The sequence below is a fragment of the Erythrolamprus reginae genome, chromosome 7 (genome assembly GCF_031021105.1).
Source record: "Erythrolamprus reginae isolate rEryReg1 chromosome 7, rEryReg1.hap1, whole genome shotgun sequence".
Taxonomy (NCBI): Eukaryota; Metazoa; Chordata; class Lepidosauria; order Squamata; family Dipsadidae; genus Erythrolamprus; species Erythrolamprus reginae.
Window position 1 is genome coordinate 55,889,257 of NC_091956.1, and position 17,981 is coordinate 55,907,237.

Sequence of the window (17,981 nt, forward strand, 5' to 3'; positions counted from 1 at the left end):
AAGTATGGTTGAACTCTGGCATAGCTCTCATCTTGAATAATACATGCAAGTTCCATAACCACATCAAGGTAGTGTCTCACTTACTACTACTTATTATTACTACATCCTACCCTTTAATTTTAGTCAGTTCCAGGCAGCCGAATTGGGACAACTTGCTGCAGCCAACCTGCCATGGCCAATTTGCTACAGGACAACTCACCATGGCCAACTTACCATGGGAGAACTCACTGTAGAACAATTCAATTATTTAAAGTAAGTTTTAAAATATTTTGATTTTTTTTCATTTACATTTCATTTTGTCCCTCCATTGGCATCCTTTCTTTAATGATTGTATCCTATTACTTCTTCAATATAGTGTAAATCTTGTAATGCAGTGAGTTGACCCACAGCAAATTGGCCATGGCAAGTTGTCCAAGACCCCCAGGCAGCATACATACTTAATGCTCATGCCTTTTTTGGCATAACTACCTGTGAAGTGGATTGGGCTGAAGAACAAATATTCAACTGACCTCTCTTTATCTTCTTTTGCACAATACGAGATCTGATCTACATTATTGGGACACATGTGCATTTCATTGGAACTACATTCTTGTTCTTCCTCTTCCTCTTCTGCTTGAGCCAATCCATCAGAAAGGTATACTTCTTCATCACCTTCATCTTCATCAAGTGCACACTGTGTTGATCCTCCCCATGTTGCCATTGTCCTAGTATTAGCAATTTTAAAAGTTATGCTAAAGTATAATAAAAGTAAAAGTAAGTCATACAGAGCTGAAACATGACATCATATCAAAATCAATATAAAACATTTACCAAATGAACATCATATTCAGGGCATACACTGTTTTAACTTCATTTTTTATTTTTTAAGCATTCTGTGAATCCCAAATGATATCTAAAGTATAAATATGCATTTTATTAATATAATCCCTTTTGGTGGCTTAATTTTGTTAGTACAAAGAACTACAAAATTGATTTTGGAAAAATTGTGCATCAGCATTTAGAAAAGCATGATCTAAATCTATGACAGGAGAATCCCATTAGAAATAAACTCAATTAAGCTCTGCCTTAACTGAGCTGAGTATGAAAGGAGGGAAAATGTATTGTTGTGGAATGTATTTCATGACCTAGCTTACTTTAAAGCAGGGGTAGGGAACGTTGGCTCTTCTATGACTTGTGGACTTCAACTCCCAGAATTCCTGAGCCAATCATGCTAGCTCAGGAATTCTGGGAGTTGAAGTCCACAAATCACAGAAGAGCCAACGTTCCCTACCCCTGCTTTAAAGGCTAATAGTATCTATAAAAGAATAAGTTATTTTTAAAAAAAGTGAATTATAACATAATAGTTACTGCTCATGTTTATACTGAGCTATAAACCTGACTACCTGACCAGCATTCTGGCCAATCATAATAACAATTAAAACATGATTGAGAGAATGGGGACATTTGAGTTCTAGAAACTTTCATGAAAAGAAAAAGATACAATTGTCTTATAGGGAATATGGGCAGCATAAAAATGTAATAATTAAATATAAATAAACATTTTTATATAACTGCTATTGTAGCTACCTACTTGGTAAACATTTTAACTACAGAAGTCATGAAACAAAGCACAAAGAGGAAGCAACAATATCTTGTCAATGTTTAGGATAAATTGCAGAGAAAAGGATCCCCTTCTCATGCTCTAACTATAGCTACTCTGTTTCCCCCAAAATAAGACATCCTAATAATTAGACAAATTGGTCTTTTGAGTGCAGGGCAATATGGCCAAGCACTAATTTCAGGGTTCAAAAAATATAAGACAGGGTCTTATTTTGGGAGAAACATGGTATTTAAATGGATCATAACCCTTTTGGGTAAAAATACTCTTAACAGCAGTTTTTTCACACTAGATGAGTAGAATTTAATCTCACTTTTCTGTTCTGCTTTGCTGAGGAGTACACTGAGTCTCTGATCCATTACTTTTAACAGATCCAGGCGCAGCAGGTGAAACATCTGCTAAATTTTGTCTTCTCTGATGCTCAGCCATTAAGGCTTCTAGTTGTTTTCTTCTTTGCCGCAATTCTTCTCTTAAAATCTCATGTTTACGCACTTGAGACCAGGTCTGTTTAAAAATTAATATTTATAGAACACTCATCAAGTTTAAGTCAAATAAGTTAATACAAAAATATATACAAGGATTTTTTTTGTTAGATACACTAAACTCATATGTGTTTTGGAATGCTTTTGGTTAAAGTATTATAGAGAATGGTTCTATATCAGACAACTAAAACAATAATGACATTAAGGAAGAAATAGAACACAAGAGCGAAAAAGAAATCATTTTTCAATCAATTGAAAAAGAACACAAGAACGAAACATTGTTTTTTCCAAGCCATAATGTAAGCTTGCATTGATAAAAAGATGGAGTAAATATTCAGTCAATCAATGATGTGATCAAAGAGGAAACAAGTTAAAAAAAATATTTGTCATTTCTCCTTTAGTTACTTACAGCTTTCATGTTTATTATCAAATATTATCAGAGTCTTTAAGACAGTTTGTATATTCCATTTTGCAGTTTTGTTTTTTAAAAGTCCTCTAAGAGGGGGAAACAAGTTCCCTTTTCAGTTACAAAGCTGCTATATTAGTTTATACAAGAGAAAAATATACTAGCATTATTAAACACAATTACCTCACTATCTACCACCAATTCTTCTGGTTGAACCGGAGACTTGCTCATTCTGCTGCTTTCATTAGCAGCTGTGGTGGAAGTATTCCCTGCACAATTATCCAAGCTAGATGTCAACTAAAAAGAAATAAATATTAAAATTGCAATCTAAATACACTAAAAAACTTAAAACCAAAAGAATGATATACTGTATTTTTTTAATTTATCTTTTTATTAGCTAGATTCCAGTGAAGAGTACTTGATTACTGTCTGGATATTACACCTAACTCTTTAAGGATATTTCTTTTAAGCATCTAATATATTTTATTTCAATTTATTCAAAGCTGTATGTCTAAACAGTTTTTTGCAATCAGGATCAAAATACCTTCCTCCCCTTTTAAAAAAATACCCAAATTAATTTTCTTGCTAGCTATTCACAAATAATATTGCCTAAGAGATTCTGTTCTTCCCTTCTTTATGTTAGAATCTAGAGGAATTGTACATACTTGAAGATCTGGGCAAGCCTTCTGCAGGACCTGAATTTTTTCTTGAATATTTATAAGTTTCTTTCTTTCTTCTTGAAGATGTTTAAGTTCTCTCTTTTGTTGTTGAAGTTTAGCTTCATAAAATTTCTCTCTAAAAATAACAAATTTTGTATTATTATTTTCTGGGTGAAAAAATTACAAAAACATATAATAAACTAGTAGCTTTCTAACTTAAAACCATTTCTAGCCTTTCTCTTATTTCAAATTAATTCATAGGAACAGATCTATATAGTTGGATGTCCAATGTGAAAGCCTAATATATTCATTTTAACATTGAGAATTGGTGAACCTCTAAGTTGGATTGCACCTTCCTAGAAGACCATGAAGAGATTGGCCAAGTCCTCCTAAACCTTGTACACTTTCCAATATGAAATTAAAGATGAAGATTTTTATACTTTTCCGAATGAAGATCAAAGACTCATACTTTTCCAGTATTAGTCTTTGATCTTTATGTGAATTTCAATACTAGTCCTTCAAATGTATATTGCACTGCAACTTAATTTTATAACATTCCTTAATAAAAAAGACCATACCTTGCTTTTTCATTCAGTCCAACACTTTTCTGTGATTTGTTTGCACTGTTTTGAATGTTATTTGGTTGTTGCTGTCCTTTATCTTCCTCAGCCAGAAAAAAATGTTCCACATTACTCTGTCCTGCTGCCTCTGGCTCCATCTCATCATCCTAAAAGCAATAGCAATATCTTCAGCAATCTTAAAGTTCCACCTGTTCCTGTTCCAAAGTTCCTGTTTTCAACATTTCATGCCATTTGAATTAGTTCTCAGTTTTCAACAATATCTGAATTCAAAGTGTATGTCTTGTCTCTTCCTTTGTTTACTAGTGTACAATGCACTAACGTAGAAAGGACATGTAAGAAATATTTAGGGGAGAAACTCTAATTATTTAATGAAAACCATGAATTTCAATTACTTAGGTTCCATAGAAAATGATGAATTCCAACCTCTAATGTAATTTAGCACTAATTTTAATTGCAACTATTGCTATTCTCCAGAAATGCATATACAGTGGTACCTCAAGATACGAACTTAATTGGTGCCGGGGGGAGGTTCGTAAGATGAAAGGTTCGTAAGACGAAACATTGTTTCCCATAGGAAACAATGTAAAGTCAATTAATCCGTGCAACAACAAAAAAAACCCCGCAAAAAAACCGCTGCCGCCCGGCTGTCACCTTTTAAAACAGCCGGGGGGGGGGGGGGGGGCTTCCCAGCAGCCTCCCAACCCGGAAGTTTGGCAAAATTTTGGGGTTCGGGAGGCTGCTGGGAAGCCCCGCAGCCCGGCTGTCACCTTTTAAAACAGCCGGGCATGGCGGTGACGGCGGCGGTGCTGCTGCTCTGGTCGCCCGATTGTCTCCTGCCTCCCACGCCCTTCGCTTTGGAAATGGACCCCAGCGGGACTCGGGAGGAAAAGTGGGAAGGGGCGCCAGGGAGGAGACCCTTCTCCGTGGGGATGCTGGTCCAGTCATCCCCCCCGCCCACGAGAAGCGGGTTGCGGTTTTCCCCACACACCGATGAAGGTTGGGGAGAGCGGGAACCCCGGATCCGCCCCCTCCCCAAGTCCAGGGGGCAAGGAGCGAGGGGGCTGCGAAGGGGCGCGCGCGGCAGAGCTCCGGCGGAGGAGCCGCGCACAAAGGCCGAGGCAAGGCTGATAAGGAGGAGAAGCCAACCAGCGAGGCGGTGGGCTGGGAGCCGCAGGCGAAAGGAGCTCGGGCATCGGAGCGCGGTGCTAGGCATTGTTCTCCGGACCCCGCCCGCTCAGCCCCGCGGCGGCCCTTTCCCTCTCCAGGCTGCGGGCGAAGAAGAAGGGGAACCCCGGATCCGCCCCCTCCCCAACCCATTTCACTTTTTAAACAATGCCAGGGAAGGTTTCAGGTTTGCCTGAAAAGAAAACTGAAACAGTTGCCAGTCCGGGATACGTAACGAAAATTGGGGGGGGGGAACGGGACTTTCACTTAGGCAGCTTCGTCTATCATTGCATTGGAGAGGCAAAGATCAAGCTGTTTCTATTCCGTTCTAAGGCAAGCCTCTGTATCAATGAGGCTTCCTCCCATATGTGCCTCACGCAGCTTCGCAGCCTCGTGTTTCCCCGGGTGGGGGTTTCCTTTTTTTCTTTCTTTCTTTCTTTCTTTCTTTCTTTCTTTTTCTTTCTTTCTTTCTTTCTCTCTCTCTCTCTCTATCTATCTATCCATCCATTATCTCTCTATCTCTCTCTCAGTCTCTCAATCTCTCTATCTATCCATCCATCTATCCACGATCTCTCTATCTCTCTATCTCTCTATCTCCCTATCTATCCATCCATCCATCCATCAACCCCCCCACCCACCCATTCATTTATCCATCCATTTATCCATCCAGCCAGGTTTGCGTGAAAAGAAAACTGAAAGTTGCCAGTCCGGGATACGTAACGAAAATTGGGGGGGGAGGAACGGGACTTTCACTTAGGCAGCTTCGTCTATCATTGCATTGGAGAGCAAAGATCAAGCTGTTTCTATTCCGTTCTAAGGCAAGCCTCTGTATCAATGAGGCTTCCTCCCATATGTGCCTCACGCAGCTTCGCAGCCTCGTGTTTCCCCGGGTGGGGGTTTCCTTTTTTTCTTTCTTTCTTTCTTTCTCTCTCTCTCTCTCTCTCTATCTATCCATCCATTATCTCTCTATCTCTCTCTGTCTCTCAATCTCTCTATCTATCAATCCATCTATCCACGATCTCTCTATCTCTCTATCTCTCTATCTCTCTATCTCCCTATCTATCCATCCATCCATCCATCAACCCCCCCACCCACCCATTCATTTATCCATCCATTTATCCATCCAGCCAGGTTTGCCTGAAAAGAAAACTGAAAGTTGCCAGTCCGGGATACGTAACGAAAATTGGGGGGGGGGGGGGAGGAACGGGACTTTCACTTAGGCAGCTTCGTCTATCATTGCATTGGAGAGGCAAAGATCAAGCTGTTTCTATTCCGTTCTAAGGCAAGCCTCTGTATCAATGAGGCTTCCTCCCATATGTGCCTCACGCAGCTTCGCAGCCTCGTGTTTCCCCGGGTGGGGGCTTTCTTTCTTTCTTTCTTTCTTTCTTTCTTTCTTTCTCTCTCTCTCTCTATCTATCTATCCATCCATTATCTCTCTATCTCTCTCTCAGTCTCTCAATCTCTCTATCTATCCATCCATCTACCCATCCATCTATCCACGATCTCTCTATCTCTCTATCTCTCTATCTCCCTATCTATCCATCCATCCATCCATCAACCCCCCCACCCACCCATTCATTTATCCATCCATTTATCCATCCAGCCAGGTTTGCCTGAAAAGAAAACTGAAAGTTGCCAGTCCGGGATACGTAACGAAAATTGGGGGGGGAGGAACGGGACTTTCACTTAGGCAGCTTCGTCTATCATTGCATTGGAGAGGCAAAGATCAAGCTGTTTCTATTCCGTTCTAAGGCAAGCCTCTGTATCAATGAGGCTTCCTCCCATATGTGCCTCACGCAGCTTCGCAGCCTCGTGTTTCCCCGGGTGGGGGTTTCCTTTCTTTCTTTCTTTCTTTCTTTCTTTCTTTCTCTCTCTCTCTCTATCTATCTATCTATCCATCCATTATCTCTCTATCTCTCTCTCAGTCTCTCAATCTCTCAATCTATCCATCTACCCATCCATCTATCCACGATCTCTCTATCTCTCTATCTCTCTATCTATCCATCCATCCATTCATCAACCCACCCACCCACCCATCCATTTATCCATCCATTTATCCATCCAGCCAGGTTTGCCTGAGAAGAAAACTGAAACAGTTGCCAGTCCGGGATACGTAACGAAAATTGGGGGGGGGACGGACGGGACTTTCACTTAGGCAGCTTCGTCTATCATTGCAAACGAGAGGCAGCCCGGCTGCCAAAGACAAAGCTGTTTCTATTCCGTTCTAAGGCAAGCCTCTGGATCAATGAATGGATGGGTGGGTGGGTGAATAGATACGGCCAGCTTGCCTCTCCAGCGCTAAAAAGAAAAGTTGCCAGCCAGCGCTGCGAACGACCGAGTCCTGAGCCTCCCGTTCTCTCCTGTTCTCTCCCCCACTGCCCCTTCGCCATCCCTGTGTTCCTAGGAGAAGCTCTGGGGATTGAGACAAGTCAGCCCTTCTGCTCCTCCCCAGCGCTTCTCCCGGAACCGCTGGGAAGCCTCCCGGCTGTTTTAAAAGGTGACAGCCGGGCTGGGGGGCTTCCCAGCAACCTCCTGAACCCTGAACTTTTGCCGAACTTCCGGGTTCGGGGTTGGGGGGGTGCTGGGAAGCCCCCCAGCCCGGCTGTCACCTTTAAAAACAGCCGGGCGGCTTCCCAGGAGCCTCCGAATGCCGAACCCGGAAGTTCGGGTTTGGCGTTCGTAACATGAAAAAAGTTCGTAAGAAGATGCAATTTTTTTCTCAACCCCGGGTTCGTATCACGAGTTGTTCGTAAGACGAGGGGTTCGTATCTTGAGGTACCACTGTACTCAATAATACATTTGGATATTGAGTTGTCAATTTAAATGCCAGTAGACCCAATGACCATACAACAAATACAAACAAATTGAATTCAATTTAGTAGATCAATTAATGTCATGTTATTTCTGTCACTAATGAATTAATATATTACATTAGAATGCTATATGATAGTGAAAATGTAACAACAATTTAATTTTTAACAGGCTTTCAACATAAAGATCCCTTTTCAGTATTTCACCATTTAAACAATTCTAAAACTGAAGGCATTACTGAACAAACCAGACCACATAACACTTAAAAAATATGCGATTACTACTGGCATGAAAAAAATATTAAAAACAACAACAACAACAACAACAAGAAGAAGGAAAATGTACCTGGACCATAGCCACAAGATTTTGAAGTTGTTTCAGTTTTTGCTTTGCTGCTATAAGTCTGTTAATCTTTTGCTCAAACTCAGCATCTATGGCACCATCATCAACTATACTACTTCGTCGACTAGATAATGAAGTTTTGCTGATTCTATCGGCTTCAGCATCAATATCTTCATCATCATCTTGTGGGACAATCACACCATCTTCTTTCCTATTATAGTGACAATCTGAAAGGGACAATAAACTAAATAAAGGAATGAAGACTTAAGACTAGTAAATATGCTATTTAAAATTAAACATTTATTTAAAATCCAACATTAGGGCATTCTTAAAATTCCATTTATAATACAAACATTTACAAAATGACAGCCATCTTAGAGTAGGCATATACTCATAGAAAGCTGTTTAGGCCCTTGGTCATCTTAGAGCCTGTCCTCTGAAATTTCCCTAGCTTTGTGGTAACTTCTGCAAGGTGCAGTAACCAGAACTATGCACAATATTCCCGGTATGTTCCAACCATTGATTATCCCCAATATGCAATTGGCCTTTAAAGAAGATGTATACTTAATTAACACCTGCATTGAGCTGCCCACCTTTACTCCAAGATTATTCACTGCTAGCACTGATCTCATTTGTTTCAACAAGTAGTTACAAGATTTAATGCATCATCTTACCATTCAACACTTGAATGACTGCTAAAAATGAGTAAAATGTTACTGGTTAATTAATGTTGAAGAGTTTGTGCCAATATATTACCAAATATATTGGAATATATTACAGAATATACTGGAATAAGTTCCCACAGAGTTGGCCTTCTCCAGGGCCCGTCAACTAAACAATGTCGTCTGGCGGACCCCAGGGGAAGAGCTTTCTCTGTGGCGGCCCCGGCCCTCTGGAACCAACTCCCCCCAGAGATCAGAACTGCCCCTACCCTCGCCTTTCGTAAATTGCTCAAGACCCACCTATATTGCCAGGCATGGGGGAATTGAGACATCTCCCCCGGGCTTATATAGTTTATGTATGGTGTGCTTGTGTTGTATGATTTTTAAATGATGGGTTTTAGATAATTTTTAATATTAGATTTGTTGCATTGTATACTGTTATTATTGTTGTTGTGAGCCTCCCCGAGGTCTTCGGAGAGAGGCGGCATACAAATCTGATATATTATTATTATTATTATTTATTATTATTACTATTACTATCTATACAATAAGATATTGAAACATACCTAAAGTAGAAGGCATATTTGGCATCCTTACATTAGCAGATTGATTATTTATTTCACAGGATGTATTAAGATGTCTTCCATTTTGATTATTAGTTCCACACTGCAAATTGCTATTATAGTTAATTTCACCCCAGTTACTGATTCCTTGGGGATTCCTGTTTTGAAAACAATTAAGTAATCTGTATATTTAATTTTTCACAAGTTATACACCACCACAAAATAATAATTTCATATAAATATATACTAAAATATTTACTTACTCAAAAAAAAACCCCTTTTCTATTTCAAACTACCCCAATGGACCTTATCATAACAACAGCCAATCTTACACAAAGCATTCTATGCGGTGTGTCAATATCAAGTTAAAGAATACTTATTTTCATATTGAAAATAAGTTAGTTTATTGAAAGTTAGTTTATACAAACTAACTTTTAAATTTTCATGTTTGTTTCATGTTTTTAACTTAAGTAAGGAAAAGTCTTGAAATGCAATAATACATCCCTTAGGAGACATTAGGTTGAATTCAGACAGAGATGACCTTAGGTAGTAATTCAAATCAAAAGATTTAAAATGTAATAAATAATTTAAATAGGAATTAACTTCATCACCTTTAAGTATACCTAAATCTGAAGAGCTAGCCTCAATGATTAAACCAGAAAATGCAAGAAACAGAAATATTTCCTCAAATAACTAAACCCAAGCCCAGTTTTGTCTTGTTTCTTTGCTGCTCACATGAACAGTACAGATTTCCCTTTAGTGAGAAATTCACATAAATCCTTGAAGGAAATCTTTATTATAACATCAAATAATAATACAAGAGATACAATTATAAAAAGGAACAGAGGCATCTTGATTCATAAAATTCATAACACCCCCCCATACTTTCCGGGGAAAGGGGGGGGAATGCCAGGAGCCACTCTTTCTGCGGCGGGCACTTTTTTGGCACAGAGAGGGGGGGGGTACACGCACACCCCACAGAATTGGTTCGGCTCCTCTGAGCATTGCCTATGGCAATTTCAAATGTGCTGCTGCCTGAGAGGAGGCGTGAGACAGAGATCAAGTCTTGCCTTCTCTATCTCGAAGGCAGGAGTGCATTTCCTGAGACCAGTCAGGTACAGCGAGCCCACAAGCACAGGGTTGAGCAAAAATGGGCCTGTCGCTGTGCATGCAGCATCCAAGGCTTTCCAGGCACCTGCTGCAGTGAGCCGGGGGAGCCGTGTACTGGCCTAGAGTGCTGCCGCTGTTTCTCACAGCGAAGGTGCTAGTGCACTGCAACTCTCGGGCATTTGCTGCTTGTGCCTCTGCAGCTACTGATGTTGCAGAGCCCGGCAGTCAGCTAGAGATTGCCAGGCCGCAGGTTGGCCTTGCCGCCCCTTCGGTTCTGCCTCCTGCACCCGCCTCTCTCCCTCACTCACCGGCTTGGGCTGCTCATCCTCCATCTGCCCTTCCCACATTCTTCAGATAGGGGATGCAGGCGAGGGCAGTGCGTGGGAATCCCCTGGAGAAACAGCCACCGGTTCCTCGGTGTTATGTCCACTGATCCTCCCCCGTCTCTAGCTCTCGAGTGAAGCGAGGGAGAAGAAACTCTCACAGGCTGCCTGAGGCAAAGAACCTGCCTTTCCTCCTTCCTTCCCGTCCACTCTCTCTCTCAGGAGGAATCTTTTGCCTGCATGCTGCATGCAAGAAATCTTTCTCTCTTCCAAGCTGTGCCAGAAATGCATCTTCGTAAGACTCATCACACCTGCGCAACCTCTTGGAGCAATAAGGGAGAAAGATTTGTGTGCCGCCAAAAGGGTCCTTGTCCTGGTGCTATGACTTATGTGCACTCTTTACCACCACTACCACCACCTCAAGAGACAAGGGCGCATCTGGAAGAGACAAGAAGCGTGTGCCCAACTGCTTCTGCTGCTGAGCCCAGCTAGAGGTTTGGCTATTAGCTCGGCTTCCTCAGGCAGCCTGCAAGAGTTTCTTTCCCCTCCCGCTTTGCTTGAGAGCAGGAGGTGGGGGAGAGTGAGTGGACCCAACACCGAGGAATGTGATGGAAGTCCCATGTAGGACATGCATCTTGCAGCCCACCCTGCCATTCCCAAATTGAACCCCACCGCGAAACACACTTTCCACCTGAAATTATAACTCTGTCATGTTCCTTGGTGTTGTTTCCAGAGAAGCCCATAAAAGAAAACTTCTGCAAGTTCGAGAAGTTTGATTGAACTCACGAGAAGTTTTCTTTTACAATGGACTTCTCTGGACACAATGCCGAGAAACATGACAAGAGCTGCAAGTGTCAGGTAGGACGCACCCAACATGTCCAACCTGCCAGAAATGGGTCTCTCTGTGAGACGTGTCACACCGCCACCACTGCCTCGTGGAGCAGGACTCTGTAAGGCTTGTGCCTTTGCATGCACAAATGGCAGCAGGACACAGCTGTGCTGTATAATGAAGCTCGTGGCAGTCCTGCAGCTCCTGTATGCAACAGCACAGAGCCTCTTCGTCAGCACCAAGAACGGTGGCAGTGGGGCGGTGGCGATGGAACATCCAGTCCCATGCTCACTGACTACTTCATCCCCGAAATAACACCCCCCCCCCCCCCGCCCAATAAGGCCAACGCCATATTTCGGAGTTCAAAAATATATAAGGCCCTATCTTATTGTCGGGGAAACAGAGAATTTATTAACTTATGTCCTGGTTACCAACCTAATATTTGTAACAGGTTGTGGATTTTCATGTTCAGATTCACAGTCTGACACTCCAGTTTCTTCTTCTTCCTTAGTATTTTCATTTACAGCATCTGTCATCATATCAGAAGTTTGCTCATAATAGTGGACCAGTTCACGCAATTCATTCAATCTCTTGCGAACTTCATTCAGCTTCCTAGAATTTAAAAAAAAAATCAAATTTACTTGTAGATATGAAATGGTGGGCGCAAGCTCTTTAATAACTTTGATGGCTTTCTTTATATAAATGATTTTTAGCTAATGTACGCACTATTATCAGGTGAATAATTTTGTAAATTATCTTAGAAAGCAGATTATTAGACAAAGACCAGAACATCTTGATACCTTGTTCTATGTTAGTCCATTTTATGATAGAAAAGCTTTTGTGCCAAACATTTGTGTAATTTTTTGAATTCTTTTAATACTTAAGATTCAATTACTATTCAATTTATTTCATGCTGAATTGTGAAATAACAGAAAAGGTAAGTTAATTCTATAGTCACAATGATATTAGGTCATGTTATCCAACAGATTCCTTTATTTCTATTTTTTGTGTGCCCTGTAAATGCAGTCAGACTGGGTCCATGTCCCTCAATTAAATGCTGCCATATCATGCAACTCAGAAAGTTTGCTTTCTGTTGCAATTCACAGCTTCTGGAACATCATCCCCTTCAGACAGTGTCCATTCTCCTGATGTTCCAGAAAGCCTTTAGAACCCGAGTATGAGATTAATGCAGTTGTTCTGTATTGATGCAGTCCTCAATGAAATACAGTTTGACTCCCCTGATCTATAAAGATTGTCTTGGAACTAAGAACTAATGGTCATAACTCAATGCTTTTAATCCTAATACCTGTAACAACATTTTTATAACTTTGCGTTCTATTAATTTTATTGATTTCACTAATAGTCCAAATCATGATAGAATTAAGATTCTGAAATGGGTATAATATTGCACTACTAGATAACATCATGAATTTTATTTATGTATGCTATTAATTACTTCCAGTAAAAATATATAAAAATATAAGTACTGTATATACCTATTTCAAAAATCCAAACCAAGTTATATGCATATTTAATGTTCATAATTAAGATATATGTTAATATTAAGCATGAAAATCTACTCTTTGCCCACAATCACTGTTTATATACTGTAAACTGAAATTCCTTGTAGCATGGTATTATTACAACCACAAAAAATAGCTGTGACTGAGATTTATGACGCAAGCCTGCTTTTTCAAACTGCTTTTTCAAAAAACCAATAAACTACAGTGCCTAATAACCCAACATAATGTAATAATTACTGAAGCTTTTCTGTTGGATTTAAGTTGTCTTCTTCACTGTCATTCTGTGAGGTCACAGAATCCGGATGATATGCAGCTGAGGATGCTAAGCTGTTTGGTTCTTCATTGACAGCTATTGTAGGCCTTGCAGGTGCAGAAGCAATTGAAGCGGTGCTCCTTTGATCAATACTCCTTTGAGGAGATCCTGCAGCTGGCAGAACTGCAAAGTTAAAGACAATTCTGTTTAATCCTGTTTTACGTAAAAAAAAAAGATACATCTGTTGAATACCTGAAGCAATGAATTCCTTATCAAAGATTAAGGCATATGCTAAAGATAATTTAACAAAGGTGTTTTAAATCCTGTTACAGTCTTTCTAAAACCATAACCTGCAATCATTGATTGAAAGCACTCCCTCCCGAGAATCTGGACTATGTTGCATCACAAATCACTTATCTTAAAATCAGCAGTTACTTATCCCTTTCTCACAAATAAACTCACAGCCATCTTTAAAGAGTCATTCTCTTTACTGTGGAGAGGCTGGAACTTGGAAGTATGAAAAATAAATAAGCCTATATACTTATTTTCATAAGGCTTGAGCATAGGAATCTTATCCAACGTTTATATTGTAATTTATCCCTTCACTATTTGCTTATGATATGAGAGGAAAAATAACTAAGAATTTCTGAGAGAGCTGTATTTAGACATTGGTATCTAAACTTAAAAGCTAAATATTAGCAATTGTATCTCAAAGTGCAACAGAATTAACATGGTTCTCATTTTCAATAATTTAGTCATGATATTGCAAAAAGCTAATCTCTAAAATGCTAATTTACACTTCAGGGTGCCATCTACTTACATGATGATGAGTTGTTAAGATGCTGGTCATGAAGTGTATGTAGTGCTCCTAGCAGTTTATCCATCTTTTGCTTTTTATCCTGTAATGCTACCATCTTACTAAATAGTTGTGCTTTTTTATCAGAAAGTTGTTCAGTCATAGAAGAATTTCTGCTCTGGGAAACTTCTCTGGCAAGAGAGAGACTCTTTGCTTGCCTTCTGTTATCCGGCACAGGTTGAATCTAAAATCAAGCACATATACTTTAGATACTGGAATGTTTAATAGTACAGTGGTACCTTTACTTGAGAACTTAATTCATTCTGTGACCAGGTTCTTAAGTAGAAACGTTTGTAAGTAGAAGCAATTTTTCCCATAGGAATCAATGTAAAAGCAAATAATGCGTGCAAACCCATTAGGAAAGAAATAAAACTTGGAATTTGGGTGGGAGGAGGTGGAGGAAGAAGAAGAGGACAGTCGCTGCGGAAGGAAGAAGGTGAGGTGAGGGAAATCAAAATAATCCAAAACTTTAAGGCTTTAAAAAAAAAGGATTCTGAGGTGGTGAGGAGAAGCATGCACTTCCCATACACCCAGCACAAGGCTGCTTCCCATACACTGTGCCAGAGAGAAACCCAGGCGGGCGAGAGGGGGAACCTCCCACTCCTTTGACCGAAATGTGGCTGCTGCTGCTACCTGCTTCCTCATCCTTCCCATGCTGAAGGGCTCCCCTCTTGCTCGCTCACTTTGTAGCCAGTGCCTTTCCTTCACTGTGGTGACTCCTCGGTTTGGCTGAAGCCGAGTTGATCCGGCCGGGTGTATGAGAGGCAGCGCAAGTGGTTTATTCCCTCTCCAAGACCCCAGAGAAAAGAAAACGCTCCGTTCGCTCTGGGCTGCCAAATCCTCCTTAAGCGCCACCAAAAGGCTCCTCTGGCAGCCCAGAAAAGCCTGAGATGGCCAGGATTAAAGGAGGAATGGCAGGAAACTGGGCGGGCCTTTGTGCCCCTCTCAAATACCCTAGGAAATTTTTCCAGGCTCATGTTCTTAAGTAGAAAATGGTTAAGAAGAGGCAAAAAAATATTGAACATCCAGTTCTTATCTAGAAATGTTCTTAAGTAGAGGCGTTCTTATGTAGAGGTACCACTGTACTTCCGAGAATAAGCCTGTTTGATCTAATTTACTTTTGAACAAATATATACAAGATTGTATAGCAATATCTTAGTATTTTCAAAAACTGTTCACATTAATTCTCTTTAAGTGTGGAACTGTCAGAAATTCCAAAAAACCTGAAATACTGACAAATCATTTTTATATCACAGAAGCAAAAGGCTGGGTATTATTTTTTCCCATCACAATTGCGATTATTTCCTTCTCATTGCAAATACTTATTTAAAATCAATTGCAGTCAGCTGGATTTTTAAAATCCCGCTAAAATTAGGCAAAAATCTCCTGTGTTGGGGTACAGTTAGGGAAAATATAACAATGAAACCAGATCATTATCAATGGACACAGAATGCTGACTGAATGAGGGAGGAAAGCTGAAAACGTGAAACCTTTAACAAATTTCCCCAATACATTTTATTGTGATGCTAAACATGTCAAGCTATATACTGCTGATTTACATTTACTCAAAAGCTTACCTGAGAATCATGAAGCTGGTTATGAAACCGCTGAATTAAATCATTTAATTCTTCATTCAGCTCAGATGTTAGACTCACTCCAGAAACGCTACCTGTTGTTTCTGTTACAACTAAAAGGAGGAAAAAGAACAGTCATAGTCAGATAGTACAAAATACAGTAGATAGTACAAAAGTACAATCTAAATAAAATTTATAAATAGAAATTCAATCACATCAAGAATATTTATAAATATTATTGATTGGAAATATAAAAAACATTGAGCTGCTAATTACATACATATTTATGGTATTAATAGCTGAATTTATAATACATAACGTAGTTTAATATATTCATTATCTTTTATTTTTTAAATACTTCTTGCTTTTCATCTAATGCATACTTAACTGGACATTTGTTTTTTTAATACACATATACTTCCTGCAATGAACTGAAAGCCAAGCTGAACGTAGGATCAGTGTCTTTCATCTTTTTAAAAAGTTTGAGATATATTTCTCATCAATGCAGCTAAAAATTCATCTAAATTCTAATTTAAATTCTCAACAAACATATTTTTCAAGTAACTAAGTAAAGTGGCCCATAAAAGTTTTGTCTGTTTAGGGTTTTAAAAAATATAATAAAGTTCAACATACCAGAATCATCCATGACAGCAATAGCTTGTTCTGCTGTATGATGAAGAGCAAGCAAGGCAGCTTGCCTCCCCTTCAGAGCCTTTAATTGTTCCTGCTGTTGTAGCATCCTTTTGAGTAAGTCATGTTGCTTCTTTAAGTTTGCAAGTTCTTCTGTAGCTTCTTGCTGAGGATCTCTAGCCTAGAAAAATAATCATCTTTTATATTGGACCAGAAATAATTTCATTATTTTTTGCAATTACAATTTGCAAAATATTTCTGCGAGAAAGGAAGTAAATCTTAACCTAAAAAATAGATTAAGCAGAATATTGTACTAAAAAATGAATCAATTTTTTAAATAAGAATGAAAAATGTTAGCACTGTCTGCTATTTCAAGTTAATAGCAAAAATTTATACTTAACAAAGTAAACTCTCCCCAAACGTGTATAGCTATCATACTGATCTTTTTTTCCTAAAGGTTTGGATTCAGAATGAGTTGAGAATAATTTAAGGGACAATGTTTAAGAGTCAGTCAATAACGGAGGGGAAATCAATAGAACATGTGAAACCTTATTATTTCAATGGAAGGGTAAAAGCTAGGGAGGGGGAGAAACCCCTAACAGAAGTAAAAAACAAAACACAGTTTCTATTCAATTCAAATACCTTATTGGAAATTATCAAATCTAGCAAAGTACAGCTCTTTATTTTTAGTATATAATGTCTAATTTAAAGTTTGAGGGGAGTTTTTAAGAGGAAAGAGGGAAAAGATAATAATTTTTGTTTTTTTAAAAAAAGTATAGGATTAATCTGACCAAAATAGAAGCTGTACTTAATAGCTGTACAGGTAGTTCTCAATTTATGACAGTTCATTTAGAAATCATTAGAAATTATGACCGTTTTTCACACTTATGACATTAATAGTATCGCCATGATCATCTGATCAAAATTCAGATACTTAGCAATTGATACATGTTTATAACTGTTGCAGTGACCTGAGGTCATCTAATCATCTTTTGTGATGTTTTGACAAGCGAAGTCAACCAGGGAGCCAGTCATTTAGTGACCATGTTACTAACATTTAACAGTGTTCTTTCTGGGACAAGAAAGATTGCAAAACAGGGCAAAATTCACTTAACAACTGTCTTACTTAGGAACAGGTTTTGCGCTGAATTGTTATCGTAAATCGAGGACTAACTGTACAGACATATAAAAGACACCCTACTGATAAAAGCAGTGCCATTTCTACTTACAGAAGTACTCAATTCACAAAGTGGGAATTTCTGCTAGAGTTTATTCATATTTGAAAAAGCTGGTTAGAATCTAAATCCAAATCCAATTAAAAAATTTCATTTTAGGAAACAATAGATAACTTTTAAAGTAATTAACTGATAAATAAGAAATGTCCAAGAGATACTGTAATCAATTATGCCAATGCAAATAAGTGAACTTGAAGATTAGCTGCATCATAGAAAAGATTCCATATGGAAGCTCTCAACCTTTTTGACTTTTAACAATAGTTAAAACAGTCAAAACAGTATTTTCCTGTAATAAATAATTAGGAACCAATATAAAATGTATTAATTCAAATATTAATTCTAACAGACATTACCAAAAAGAATTAAGAAATCATTGAAACA

The 17,981-nt window shown here is 39.0% G+C and overlaps 1 protein-coding gene across 20 annotated transcripts in view; it reads right to left on the reverse strand.

The window, feature by feature from the left end:
* The window catches only part of PCM1 (pericentriolar material 1), a 69,634-nt gene that overhangs the window by 41,432 nt on the left and 10,221 nt on the right, over positions 1–17,981 (reverse strand). For 17 of the 20 annotated variants that reach the window (XM_070757603.1, XM_070757605.1, XM_070757598.1 and 14 more), the window contains 12 exons: positions 16,369–16,546; positions 15,739–15,848; positions 14,126–14,345; positions 13,290–13,488; positions 11,965–12,141; positions 9,271–9,425; positions 8,046–8,269; positions 3,723–3,871; positions 3,151–3,280; positions 2,669–2,782; positions 1,911–2,101; positions 510–731 (listed from right to left, as the gene is read on the reverse strand). In XM_070757603.1, the coding sequence (XP_070613704.1) occupies positions 510–731; positions 1,911–2,101; positions 2,669–2,782; positions 3,151–3,280; positions 3,723–3,871; positions 8,046–8,269; positions 9,271–9,425; positions 11,965–12,141; positions 13,290–13,488; positions 14,126–14,345; positions 15,739–15,848; positions 16,369–16,546 (2,069 nt within the window). The remainder of the gene's footprint in view (positions 1–509; positions 732–1,910; positions 2,102–2,668; positions 2,783–3,150; positions 3,281–3,722; positions 3,872–8,045; positions 8,270–9,270; positions 9,426–11,964; positions 12,142–13,289; positions 13,489–14,125; positions 14,346–15,738; positions 15,849–16,368; positions 16,547–17,981) is intronic. The other 3 variants (XM_070757606.1, XM_070757604.1, XM_070757618.1) reach the window with 1 other exon arrangement.